General features: G+C 38.0%; 2 protein-coding genes across 3 annotated transcripts; one reads left to right on the forward strand and one right to left on the reverse strand.

Annotated features, from left to right (window-relative positions):
• The first annotated feature begins 2,580 nt into the window (after positions 1–2,580).
• On the forward strand, positions 2,581–7,523 carry LOC117784391. Of its 2 annotated transcripts, XM_034622116.1 has the most exons (4): positions 2,581–2,779; positions 2,822–3,119; positions 4,957–5,561; positions 6,631–7,523. In XM_034622116.1, exons 1-4 carry the CDS (start codon positions 2,650–2,652, stop codon positions 7,218–7,220), a joined length of 1,623 nt encoding a protein of 540 aa, XP_034478007.1. In that variant the 5' UTR covers positions 2,581–2,649; the 3' UTR covers positions 7,221–7,523. The 2 variants fall into 2 exon arrangements, with proteins under 2 accessions (XP_034478007.1, XP_034478008.1); XM_034622117.1 differs by lacking the exons at positions 2,581–2,779; positions 2,822–3,119 and having other exon boundaries at positions 5,128–5,561; positions 6,643–7,523.
• A 785-nt stretch (positions 7,524–8,308) lies between these two features.
• Positions 8,309–11,051, reverse strand: LOC117784845 (CD63 antigen). Its single transcript, XM_034622682.1, has 3 exons — positions 10,989–11,051; positions 8,936–9,124; positions 8,309–8,875 (listed from the first exon to the last, which is right to left on the reverse strand). The coding sequence occupies exons 1-3, from the start codon at positions 11,049–11,051 to the stop codon at positions 8,411–8,413; spliced, it is 717 nt and encodes a 238-aa protein (XP_034478573.1). The 3' UTR covers positions 8,309–8,410.
• Positions 11,052–11,937: the final 886 nt, after the last annotated feature.

Raw genomic sequence — 11,937 nt, forward strand, 5'->3', positions numbered from 1 at the left:
CCGCGTGGGCGAAATTTGCGATTTTATAAACGAACCAATAAATATCGAACGAAATCAATGTGATTAATGTAAGGACCTTCGAGTTGATTTTTGTTTTAAGTACTCGCTGCCTATTCACTCACATTCACAATGATTCGCTGACATTCTGTGACACACTCAGAAGAATTCATAGACTATATGAGTATATAGGTACATATATATTCATATATATAATATGAATGGCATATGACCCTGAAATCGGCTTGATTTGGTTCTTGATGCCATTTGCTGTTGTTACTTGTCTTGTTGTTCTTGTTGTTTGTTTCTTTGTTGGCGCTGTTGCTGTTGCTATTGTTGTTTTTGTTGTTGTTGCTGTTGTTGCTGTTTCATTTGGTTCCTAGGGCAGTTATGTTCGTTACTTTTTGATTGCCGACGCGCACGAAACTTTTATACAACTTTGCATGTCTTTGATGAATTTGAAATTGTCACAAATGTGAAAGTTTTTCACTTGCCAGCAGATACTCGTACTGTCCACCCGCCACACCCCTTAAAGAACTTTGTGTATATATGTGTGTGTGTGTGTGTGAGAGCTTAGGAAATTTGCATCTAACATTTGTTGACATTGAGCGACTTGTACGGCGACTTCACGCAATTTTTTTGCCATTCATATTATTCATATTCATTCATTCATCCGCCTCTCGTTGTGTGCATTTATTGGCAATGATTTTCATAAGGATTACTCCAGCGAATATTGTAATCGCAAGGCATTTGATTACCTTTTAAGTGGGTGTATTCCATCGGGCGGGCGTCGAAATGAAAACAAAAGTTCGTGCGAGTTCATTGAGTTGGCAAAAACTTGCCAGTCAGCCAAGCCTATGTACCAACCTACCTACATATATACGTACATTCCGGCGAGGGCAGCTTAAGGAATTCCGCACAAATTAAAAGTAACAAGCAGACAGCAGCTTAGAATTTGAGTAAAGTTGGAATAGTTGTCAAAAGTAAAGGTAATATAAAATGTTTAACATCAGTCCACTTCATGGTGAAGTTATAATCTTTCATGGTCCAGTAAAATTTTTAATGAGGGAGATTTTTTAATTACACTCAAAAAGCAGTTCGATTCGTTCTACAAAAAAAAGTTCTTAAATTAATTTTATTTTAAGAACGATTCAGTCTCTTATTTTCATAATTTAAGAGCTAATCTTAATAGCTTACATTGGCGTTAAACCTTAAAAAATAGTAACAAAATTCTTAAATTGATAATTATGTATAGTAATTAAAGACTGTTTCGTTCTAATCCTGATTTAAAAACATTTTTTGTATGGGAAGATCTCAAAAAAATTTTGTATGAAAAGGAGGAAAAATCATAAAAAATATAAGCGAATATATTTTTGAAAAAACATTTTTCCAGTCACTATTAGAATAAACTTTGGAGAAACTTTTTGCAACAAAACATTTTTGTTTAAGCCTTAGAAAAAAGTAGATTTTTACATAAATTAAAAATTTTCAATGGTTACGTAATGGTTTAAGGAAAATTTGATTTATTCAAACGACATTTCAAAGACTTTTCCATGAAGTATCTTTAAATAGCGAGTAGATTTAACATTAGTTTTGTGTTAAAACTTTTGACCACCCCTGTATATTGTATTTTCAAAAGGTTTAATTTTTTTTATAAAGCTAAAGTCCATTTTGCCAATGTCTAGTTTGATAACTTTTTAAGAGATACGTTGAAAATATGGACACAAAAGTAAATTTTTGAATTGCGATCAAAAATAGATATGTAATAATTATTTTAAAACTTTTATCTTAAATAAATGAAAAATTGAGTAATAATTATTAAGGCTCATGAAAACTAAGATATATTTATTTTTTGCACATGGTAGTTGTGTTTAATTAAGTGTAAGGTGCTTGATCAGCCCTCGTTGTTGGCGTTGCCAGCACGTGTGCGGGCCGGCGGAAATGGGACAAACAATTCAACGCAGGAGTCAAGCCGAGCGACAGCCGAGCTGAGCATAACAGTCGCTGCAGCGGCGATGGCACCGCTGGGGATTGGTAATGAAAGGGATGAGGGTTGAGGGGGGCGTTGGCAACGACCGATGTCGTTATGTTGTTTGTTTGTTTGTTTGTTGGTAACATAACGAAGCTGCTCCAAGCGATTGCTTCATTCACAAAACGCAGTTAGCGCGCGACTGGCAAACAAAGTGGACGTGGAAGTTACAGCCACCCGGAGTTGCAGCCGTATCTGTATCAGTAGCCGTAACCGTAACCGTATCCGAGTCGCGACGAGACAAGCCGACAACGAAGTAGAGTAAAGATCCTGGCCACAACAACAACAAAAACAAGAACAACAAGAACAGTTGTTGCTGTTAAATTAACTCCAAGTGAAAGTTCAGCCTCATTCAAGTGGCAAGTGGCAAGCGGCAAGTAAAAAGTAGCGTTGTTTCTGTTTCGTGACTGCAGCCGGTTTTGATTTTGGTTTTTTAGTGTTTGGTTTTGGCTTTGGTTTTGTTGACAAAGTTATTGCTTTGGCTTAATGACTTGGTAATTGATTTGCATTCGATGTGGTTGTGGCAATTTATTGGCAATTGAAAGCGTTATTCGAACTCTGGTCGGCTTTTAGTCAACGTCGCCGTCGCTAATCAAACGGCCGAAACCAAACAACACTTGGTCATGTCGTTGTCTGTGGCAAACCGTCGTCGCTACCAGACGACGACAACAACAACGTCGACTGCAACAACAACAACAGCGACGCATTCAATACTTAACGTGCGCAAGCAACATTCCCTCATCGAGCCGGCCAGCCACGCCCCCTTGCACGGTCACGCCCACGCCCACGGCGTAGGCAAATATTCGGCTCAGCAGCGTGGTTATCTGTCGCGTGGTTTGTCCGTCGGCCGTTCCATCGAGAGCATTCGCCAGAAGCTGTATCCCGCCCCAACGGTGGGTCGACAGTCATCACTGGCCATTGATGACTCCGCATCTAAAATAGAAGGTCGACTTACGACGGATCCCAGCGTGCGCTTAAGGGATGCAAATCTGGTCGCCTGGTCATCCACATCCTCGCTGTTGAAGGCGCCCGACAACGGAAATGTCTCCCGGTTGCAGGCAGAGCAGAAGGAGACACAAATAAAGACCGACAAGTAAGTGAATCTATTCATTATTGCACTATGAAATTTTTTCAGCTATGTTGTGCCAAAATATCATCCTCCTCGGTCTTACCGATTGGGCTGCACGAAGATCAGTCAGTCAGTCAGTCAGTTAGTCAGGACAAACAGTTTTATTGGTTATTGGAAAAGGGTATCAGGGTGTAATATTTATCTAATCGCGGAGATCTATGTGAGGCTAAGTAATTCTAGAGAGAAATTTGTTGAGATAAGTGCAATAAATTGTGAGGAATTTAAATCTCAATATCAAATTCATTATTATTTAATTATTTTAAATTCTTCAAACATTTAAAACAAATATATATACTATGGAATAATTTCGGGTGTTAAGCTTCGGTTTCGGTTACTAATTGCAAGCGATGAATACCCGTCAAAACTAACGGTTTTTATTACAGTTTACGGTAAGACTAGTTTTTACTTACTGAATAAGTAAATACACTTGAAATAAGCCCAGACTTTCAATGTTAGTTGTAAGTACAATTTATTACTAAACTTATGAATACATCAATTTTTTTGAATTGACTGAATGGGTAAAATTAATCGACAACTATGGTTACATTGAATAAATGAAGAACAATAAATATTAGAGAGTAATAAATTAATAACGAATTATTACAATAAAAAAGTTAACATATAAGATTGTAACAAAATTAAAAAAAATTTAGATCTATTCTATGCTTTGATCTACATGCATTTTACAAAAATATAATGACCATACTTTTTGGCGCAACTTGAACTCAGAAACATTTTTAAAGAGCTGAAAAGTTAAAATTTGTTGACATGCTTACATATTTATAAAATTCGTAGGGAGTTTTTTTCAATACGCTTTTCTGAGTTATGTACAAAAAAAAAACGTAATATGATACAAACAGAACACGTATGTGCCAAGTATATAATAATAAAAGAAATGTCAATATTTCATTTGACCTTGTCATGTTGTGAGGCTTCTTCCCATGCGTTTAACTTTTTCTTAATATTCCTATGCAAATGTTATAAGCTAAATTGGGTTCTAATAGCGGCAGTACACCTTCCCGACATTCCCGTGCGCTTCCCTTGTTCCCCGCTTCATTTCCCATTCCCCATTCCTCATTCCCCATTCCATTTATGGTGCACACTAAATATGCCCAAATGACACTTTGGATACTTTGAGCAATTTGCATGCTTGACACCGACGTCAAAGTTGTCTAGGCAGTGCATATGATTAGGCAGGTAAACACCCGCTTGGCATGCTTAAAAAAAAAAAAGCCCGTAACCGTACCCGGAGTCAAGTCGAACCGGGAGAAGAGAATGAACCACACTTGAGTCGATCTATATGCGAATGGGCGATAAGTCGAGTTGGAACTGCAGCGGGAACTGGATCCGGTTCAATGAACTCTGGCGAAAGTTTGGCAAGATTCACTTTCGCACTGAAGGACTTGCTGTGAACACATTTTGGGCGCAAATTGTAAATGTAATTGACATGGTTTCATTTTCCAAACAGACAGACAGACGGACAGATAGAGTGCAAGTAGGAATGTGAGCGAGGGAGGTGGAAAGGGGAGCTGTTTGTTGTTGCCGCCTTCGCATTTGCACGATTTAATTTCTATTTTGGGTCATCATGTTGCATGCGGCCAATTTGAATTTGAATTTGAAATCGAGCACAGCATAAATTGCAAACTAATGCCAAATAATTTGATTTAAATTTAGCAAAACACCTCAAGTCTGGCAGTAGGTTACTCGGCCAGTCAGTCAGTCAGTCAGTCAGTCAGTCAGTCAGTCAGTCAGTCAGTCAGTCAGTCAATCAAGTGTCTCACTTAGATTTTTGATTCCACAGCGCAAAGGCGGACAAGAATCGTATCAATTTGAACATTGTGCTCGCCCAGACGATACGTGCCACCAACGAACAGGAGACACTCCAAAGCGACACCGAGTGCAGTGAGTTGTCCAAGGAACAATCATCCAGTACACCAACAACAGCGACGTCTCCTGTCCTTGCCAGCACTGAGGACAACGTCTCATCTGCTTTGACAGTTCAGCGGCGTCCGCCTTTGGTGCGTGCTATGTCCGCTCCGGTGCGTCTGGACGAGAGCAGCAAGAGTGTCATTGGTGCGGCCAACAAGCGTAATCAGCAGAAGCTGCGGCGTCGCAAGATCTTCACCCGTGCCTCCTCCTCGGTGGCCGTGCCCCCTGATGCCGGCAGCCCCCTGCTGAGCGCCGACGCCAACGGCTCCACTAAGAAACAGCTCAGTCGGGCACGCAGCGTCATTGCTCCGGATGTCATCACTTTGGTCTCGCTCCTAAGCTCCGAGGGCAGCGACTCGGAGCGTGAGGAAACCTCCTCCGCCTCCGCGCCCACGGGCAGCGAGAAGCAGTCGACGCCGACTGCGCAGCGCAGTCCGCAGCGAAGGGCGCCGCTGCTGCGTAAAACGGGCAAATCGGGTAAGCTCAGATGTAACGACTAGCAGATATCCTATAATCGTGGTTGCCCCAACTGACATAACTTTACTTTCTTATTTTACAAATTACCATTTTAAAATTGAAGCCTCATACAATTTTCGAATAATTTTAAACAAATTACAAAAACAAAGAAAAACATTTTTTTCCTCCAATTTTTAAGTTGTAAAAACATTGTTTCTAATTTTGGTTTCCTACTTTTTTATAATCATAGTTTTGTCTATGTTTTCCTAATTAATTTCACAATTTCGGTATAAGAACACCAATAGAGGACTATTACTTAGTATTATTTTCAGACATTAGTATAGCGAATCCCGAAATTTTACTTGTAAAATTTAACTGACGTCCATGTGGAATTTTGTTATAGCCGTTATTTTTTTTTTTATTATTATTTGACCTCCTACCAAATTTGAGCTTTATTTTTAAATTAAAAAAATTTTTTTTTGTTTTTTAAATATATATTTGTTATAAAACTTCGCCTTTGTCTCTTTAGAAAATTTTCATTCTCAAGTTTTTGCTTTGAATCAACTTTCAATATTAAAACGAACATAGTAAGAAAACATTGGGGGTGTGACAGCAAAATTACTTTTAAAATATTTATTAGTTAAATATCTCGGGAAACAGATAAAGTACGGATTTAATTTTCCAGTCAATTGTCTCGGAAAAAGTAAAGAAGTTAGTTGTTTTTTTTTTATTGTATTCGATGACTACCTCAATTTATATATGAGATCTGAAAGCGATTCGCTTATTAAAAGAAACTTGGCTGAAAGAGATTGCTTTGACACCGCCGATTAAACCTGATTCTGGGCAATTCAATTATTATTAATTGTACCAAAATTTACAAACATTCCTAAAGGGGTTTTAAAGATTCGAAAACTGCAATAATTTTGTAAAACCCTTACCGATTTCCATGCAAAATGACTATTTAACCATGATTTGTCGGTCAAATGTTTTTCAAATATCAACTTTTCATTTTTTTTAAAGAAGTTCTGGTTTTTATTTTCAATAAACTTCTTATTAGTGGTGCTGTCAGATGGCCTAACTATTTTTGCAGTCTCGTTTCAAGACAGCTATCCGCCCACGTTTCAACTGGCCTCCAAGGAGTATTCGCACATGATCCGGCGTGGATCCATTGCACCGCTGGCAGCGAGAATTCGAGCTAATCGACCACCAACGGCACCGCCCGTTTCTATTTTCCTCAGCGAGCCTGGAACAAAGCCAGGTATGCAGATGGAATCACGGCAACGTCAGACAGCTCCGGTGGAGGCAGACACTCCGAATTTGCCCTCGGATGAGGCCAAGAAGGAGAACAATGCAGCCAACTGCAATGTGCAACAGCAGCAGCAGCAGGACTACAACTTCCCATTGTATGTGTGCAGCATTAAGGAGCGCGAATGCTGGAAGCTGCATCAGAAGATGTCCGCCAAAGGAGTCAGTGTTAGCTATGAGACCGTGTTGCGTGGCATGTTGACTCCAACGGAATTCCGGCACTTTCAAAAGCAGCGTGAGCATGAGGAGGCCAAGGCTCAGGAGGCTGCGGATGCCGAGGCAGAGGCTGCTCTGGCGGCAGGAAAAGATTCCTCCAAGAAGACGCCAACAACGGCCATCGAACGCCTGTCCGAGTCCTTGCTGCAAAGCAAGTGAGCTCAAGGCGCAAGAGGATGCGGAAGAGGACCAAGTTATGCATTTGCCCCTAGCCTAAACCAAATGGAATCCAAACGCAATCCATGTCTCTATTTTGTAGTCGTAGTTTGCACTCGTTAAACGGCAATGCACCAAGCTGAGGCACAACGTCGAAATGCATCCTTCGTAATTGTAGTCTTATTTGTAGGTGTACTTGTAGTTGTAGTTGTTGGCAGTGGCATCTATCTAAGCTTAAGGACGTTGTGCTGGCCAATTGCAACTGAAACTAGCTGAGAGCAAAATAAACTGTAGACACAAAACAAATTTGATTGGAGCGATTACATTATTTATTCGATAAAAACGTGTAAAGCAAAAGGACACGGAAGGAAGTAAGTAATAGGACTAAGAAATTCGGAAAATAAAAGTTGTAAAAATCGCTTAAAATCGCTTTCAACTGTTATGATTTGTTGCGTTTTATCCAGAAGATCGCTTATTTAATAATCAGATAGAATTTTTTTATATTTGCCGAATATTTTTGGTATGAAAAAGAAGTAGGCTGTTCCGATAACTTAAATTTCAGGTGAAATTGATGCTAAATTGAGATTTGGAACAACTCTCAAGTGAGCGATCCTCGTATCATTTATATCAATGAATGTGCTAATTGGGCGGGATTTAACTTTTTCTTCTACATTATAATAATAATTAAATTAATGAATTAAATTGATGAATATTTTAATAATCAAGATCAGTATTGTGCCTTTAAGCATTACCATTACTTTTCAATTACCATTAAAAAAGAAGTAGTGATGGTGAAATTTCATTTCAGTAGCATTGAAAAAGTAGTGCTAGTGAAAATTTTTTAATTAGTAATGCTTAAAAAATCAATTAATTATTTATGTTTGTGGCATTGAATATTGCCAATGAAATCGGATGATAATTAGCCTAAGCATTGAATTTTTTAATAAAAAATTGGTACTTTAAAAAATGTTAATAAATGAATAAAATTAATAAAAATGTTAATTTATAAAAATTTGTATTTTTTAACATTTTATTTAATTATTAAACAAAATTTAACATATTTTAAAAAAAATTTTTAAAGTACCAAAGTGAAATGAAATTTCATTAGCATTATTTTTTTTCAATGCCATTTCATTAAATAAGTAGTTAATTAGGCCCGTCTCTGATCAAGATCAGGATTAGGATCTAGGTGCTTAGTTCGCTTGGCGCCTTATGGCGCTGGCCAAGTAGCAGGCCAAGATAATGCCCAGAATTTGTATGAATGCGATGCCAATTCCGACGCCAATCAGAATGACAGCATTCTTATCGATGCGCTCCTTTAGTTTGCCCACACAGCCCTCCTGATAGAACTTGTCCTTGCCAAGGGCCGGCGAATCTCGGCAGTGTCCCACGGCGGAGTCGATATACTGCGGCTGGCAACAACTGGCCGGAAGGGTCTTGTTCAGGCTAAGAGCACGCCAATCGGCGGGAGTGTCCACGCCACAGCACATGAGCTTCCGTTGAACATTGTCCCAGGCAATGCTGTCCTCGCTGTTGGAGCGCTTAATTGACTCCTGCAGAGAATTCTTCAGCATACCCTCCAGATCCTTCTTGAAGACGCTCGCTGCAATACCTACAGCCAGTTCGATGATGAAGATCATTGCCAATAACACCGCATACTGTTAAGGGATTGGATTTAAATTATATTCAATACTGCAACAAGTGAAGTATCTACAAACCGTTAAGAGAAGAGTGGGTGACTCCTTGATGGCTCCAAAACAACCCAGAGAGGCAATGAGGAAAATGATCAAGCCGGTGACTATCAGCACTATAGGCGGTGCCAGGACGCGACCCTCCACAAAGTGATTGAATTCATTGACATCGGCGAGGACTATGGCACCAGCCACCAGAATTCCAAGCCCAGAAAGCTGCAAGACAAATGGAACAAAATTAAGAAATTTATGAGATGTTGGAGTTTAAAAATATATGTTTATTCCAAAGATATGAAAAAGTCAGGAAAAAAGCATTTCTAAAATTTATACACAAAATAAATCTAGGCATTAAGTCATAATCAGACAATAGATCTAACAGGGTTATGAAAATAGGTTTTATGTACAAATATTTTTTTCTCCTAAAGAAATAATAAAAAAATCACTTTTTTGAATATACATGAAATGAAATATAATATTAATTTAGTTTTATTTTCATTTATTAAAAAATTATTATATATTTTTTATTATAAAAGCAGTCGGCAAAAAAATAAAAAAACATTAAAAATTCGACTAAAAATTAAATTATAATTATTTATCACATGACATCTAATGCAGCTATATTAGTTGGAAGCTTGAAAAGTTCCTTCAATAAATTGAAAAATTTATACAATAAGTATGCACATGCAGAATAAATCTAATATTAGTAAATCATGATCGGAAAGATAATCCGCATGGAAATTGGCGCGGTTTCTGTTTAAAACCGGCATAGCTTTCCCTTTCATAATTAATCTATAACGCAATTTGTTTAATGACCCATCCAATCAAACCTACGCAGTTTCTCTGTGCCTGCATTTAAATACAAGTGAGTACTTTTTCATATATATATTCGTGTTTATGTTCGTGTTTGTGGTTGTGTTTGCATTACCAACTCTAATTGCCTGATAAGGCATCGACCACTGTCACAACCTTAGCCACGGACATTGGCCAAGTCAATGGCATTTCAAATTAGTCATTGATGTTGTTTTCGTTGTTGTTTCGTTGTGAAGGGCAAAGTTATCAAGTATGAAAATGTGCTGCCTACTTTTATGCGCGCCAAATAAATGTGAATTATCTAGAAGTTTACAGTTCTCTCAAGTTTATTCTTAATTTCGTGTTAGCGAACTATACAGCTGTTTGTGGTAAACTTAATATTAAATTAACTATATTATAAAGTGACAGTCATTGCTTTAATTATTGATGTTGATATTTTTCCGTTGCTGGTCAATGCGAAGGGCGAAGCTTCGCGAAGCATTAAAGCGATGGCATTGAAAAATGTGCTGTCTACTTTTGCGCGCTCACATTAAGTGCACACAACTCATTATCCACAGTCCACTCTCCCCTACTCACGATCCACAGAATACTACGAATATTTGCGGTTATTTGATTTAATAATCTTTTAAAGAGCACCTAATTGCATGTGGTTAAATTTCTTTACAAAACAAGTCACTTAATTCGTTAGCACGCCATTTATTCCCAATGGCAATTGAAATATAATAAAATTATATAGCCAGGGGAATAAATATGGATGTAAATAAGTCTTATACACAGTGTAACCGATTCATGCTGAACTTTCTGATTAATTGTGAAAGAAAATTTGCAAATTTTTTTTTATTCTATAGCAAATAATCAAGTCTGTTCCAGTTCCAGGAAGATTTTTCGGAAGTGAATATATTTAACCTGTTCTAATTTATTTTTGTTAAAATTTTAAGAATTGAGTTTTCGTAAAACGAAACAATCACCATAACTTAATGATAATAAGATCGTTATCTTGTAAAACAAAACGTGAAATCTGGAAAAGGCCTGAAGAACAATTTATTGTAGAAAATAATGTACTTCACTTTCTACGAGCTCAAAATATAAATGGATTATTTCTGATTACTTCGATATTACTTAATCCTCGTTTCGTTTTGCTTGCTGACATTAACTTTAAAATCGAAAGCAAGCTAGAAGTATTTTATTATTTAATCTTTTTGTAATTTGATTTATTGTGCAATTTCATTCAAAGATTTAAAAGTTAGCTCTATAAAATATGAGAACTTACCGCAAACAGCACATTAAAGGCAAATAAAACATATTTAATTAAACTGGGGCCGCAGGATCTCATTTCGATTTTCATTTAAGCGTTAAAGCTGAGCGATTGCTTTAAAAATAAATTTATTAAGTCGTTGATTGAGTCCCAAAAATTAAAGAGTGCGCGTAGTATTCTAAAATTAGAACTTCTCTAAGATGGACTACACTGATAAGTATGCAACGATTTTATGATATTGTGCTTAGAAGCGAGCGCGTCTTGTCGAATTGACGTTGGGATTGTAACTGACCGGTTGTTGGCTCTGGTGCTGGCCAAGATAATGGTGTTGGCAACCAAGTCTGGCCAGTGTTGTGGCCATAATGTAACAGTTGGCAACCATCGGGACTAACGTTAGGCCCAGACCCAAGCCGCCTTTGGTCATTACAATGGGTGACTAAAGTAAAAGTGAGTGAAAGTCTTTCCGAGGAAACCAAAGCCCGTTCATGGGCCCTATTCAGGCCATGTGATTAGGGGCTGGTCGATGAAATCAAGGGGGGGGACAAGCAAGTAACCCGGCTTTTATGCTTTGTAACCCATTTCGTTGTTGGGGTAGACGCAGTTGGAGAAGGGACTCCTACAAAAGCCAACAACTTTGACCAGCGCCTGAGCAAAGTTCCCAGACATTACCTCAGGCTTTCTGGGTCGTCTGCGGCTTCCGCTCTGTGGAGGTAAATGTGGGTAACAAGTCATTGCACTCATTAGCCGGACTCTTTTGTTTTTTTTCTTGTAGCAGAGCTAAATAATAGTAAGGTGTACTAGAGTACAATATTAGCCCAAGTGTTTACCTTTAAAGTTCAGCTATTTGACTCCGCAACTTACCTGCGAGGGTTGTTTATTAGACGATCCAAGTATCTGCAGTTATCTCTTGTATTTTTTGCGTTTTCATAACAAAAGATTGTATTACATTACTAAATACTTTTCC

The sequence above is a fragment of the Drosophila innubila genome (assembly GCF_004354385.1).
Source record: "Drosophila innubila isolate TH190305 chromosome 2R unlocalized genomic scaffold, UK_Dinn_1.0 1_C_2R, whole genome shotgun sequence".
NCBI classification, from domain to species: Eukaryota; Metazoa; Arthropoda; class Insecta; order Diptera; family Drosophilidae; genus Drosophila; species Drosophila innubila.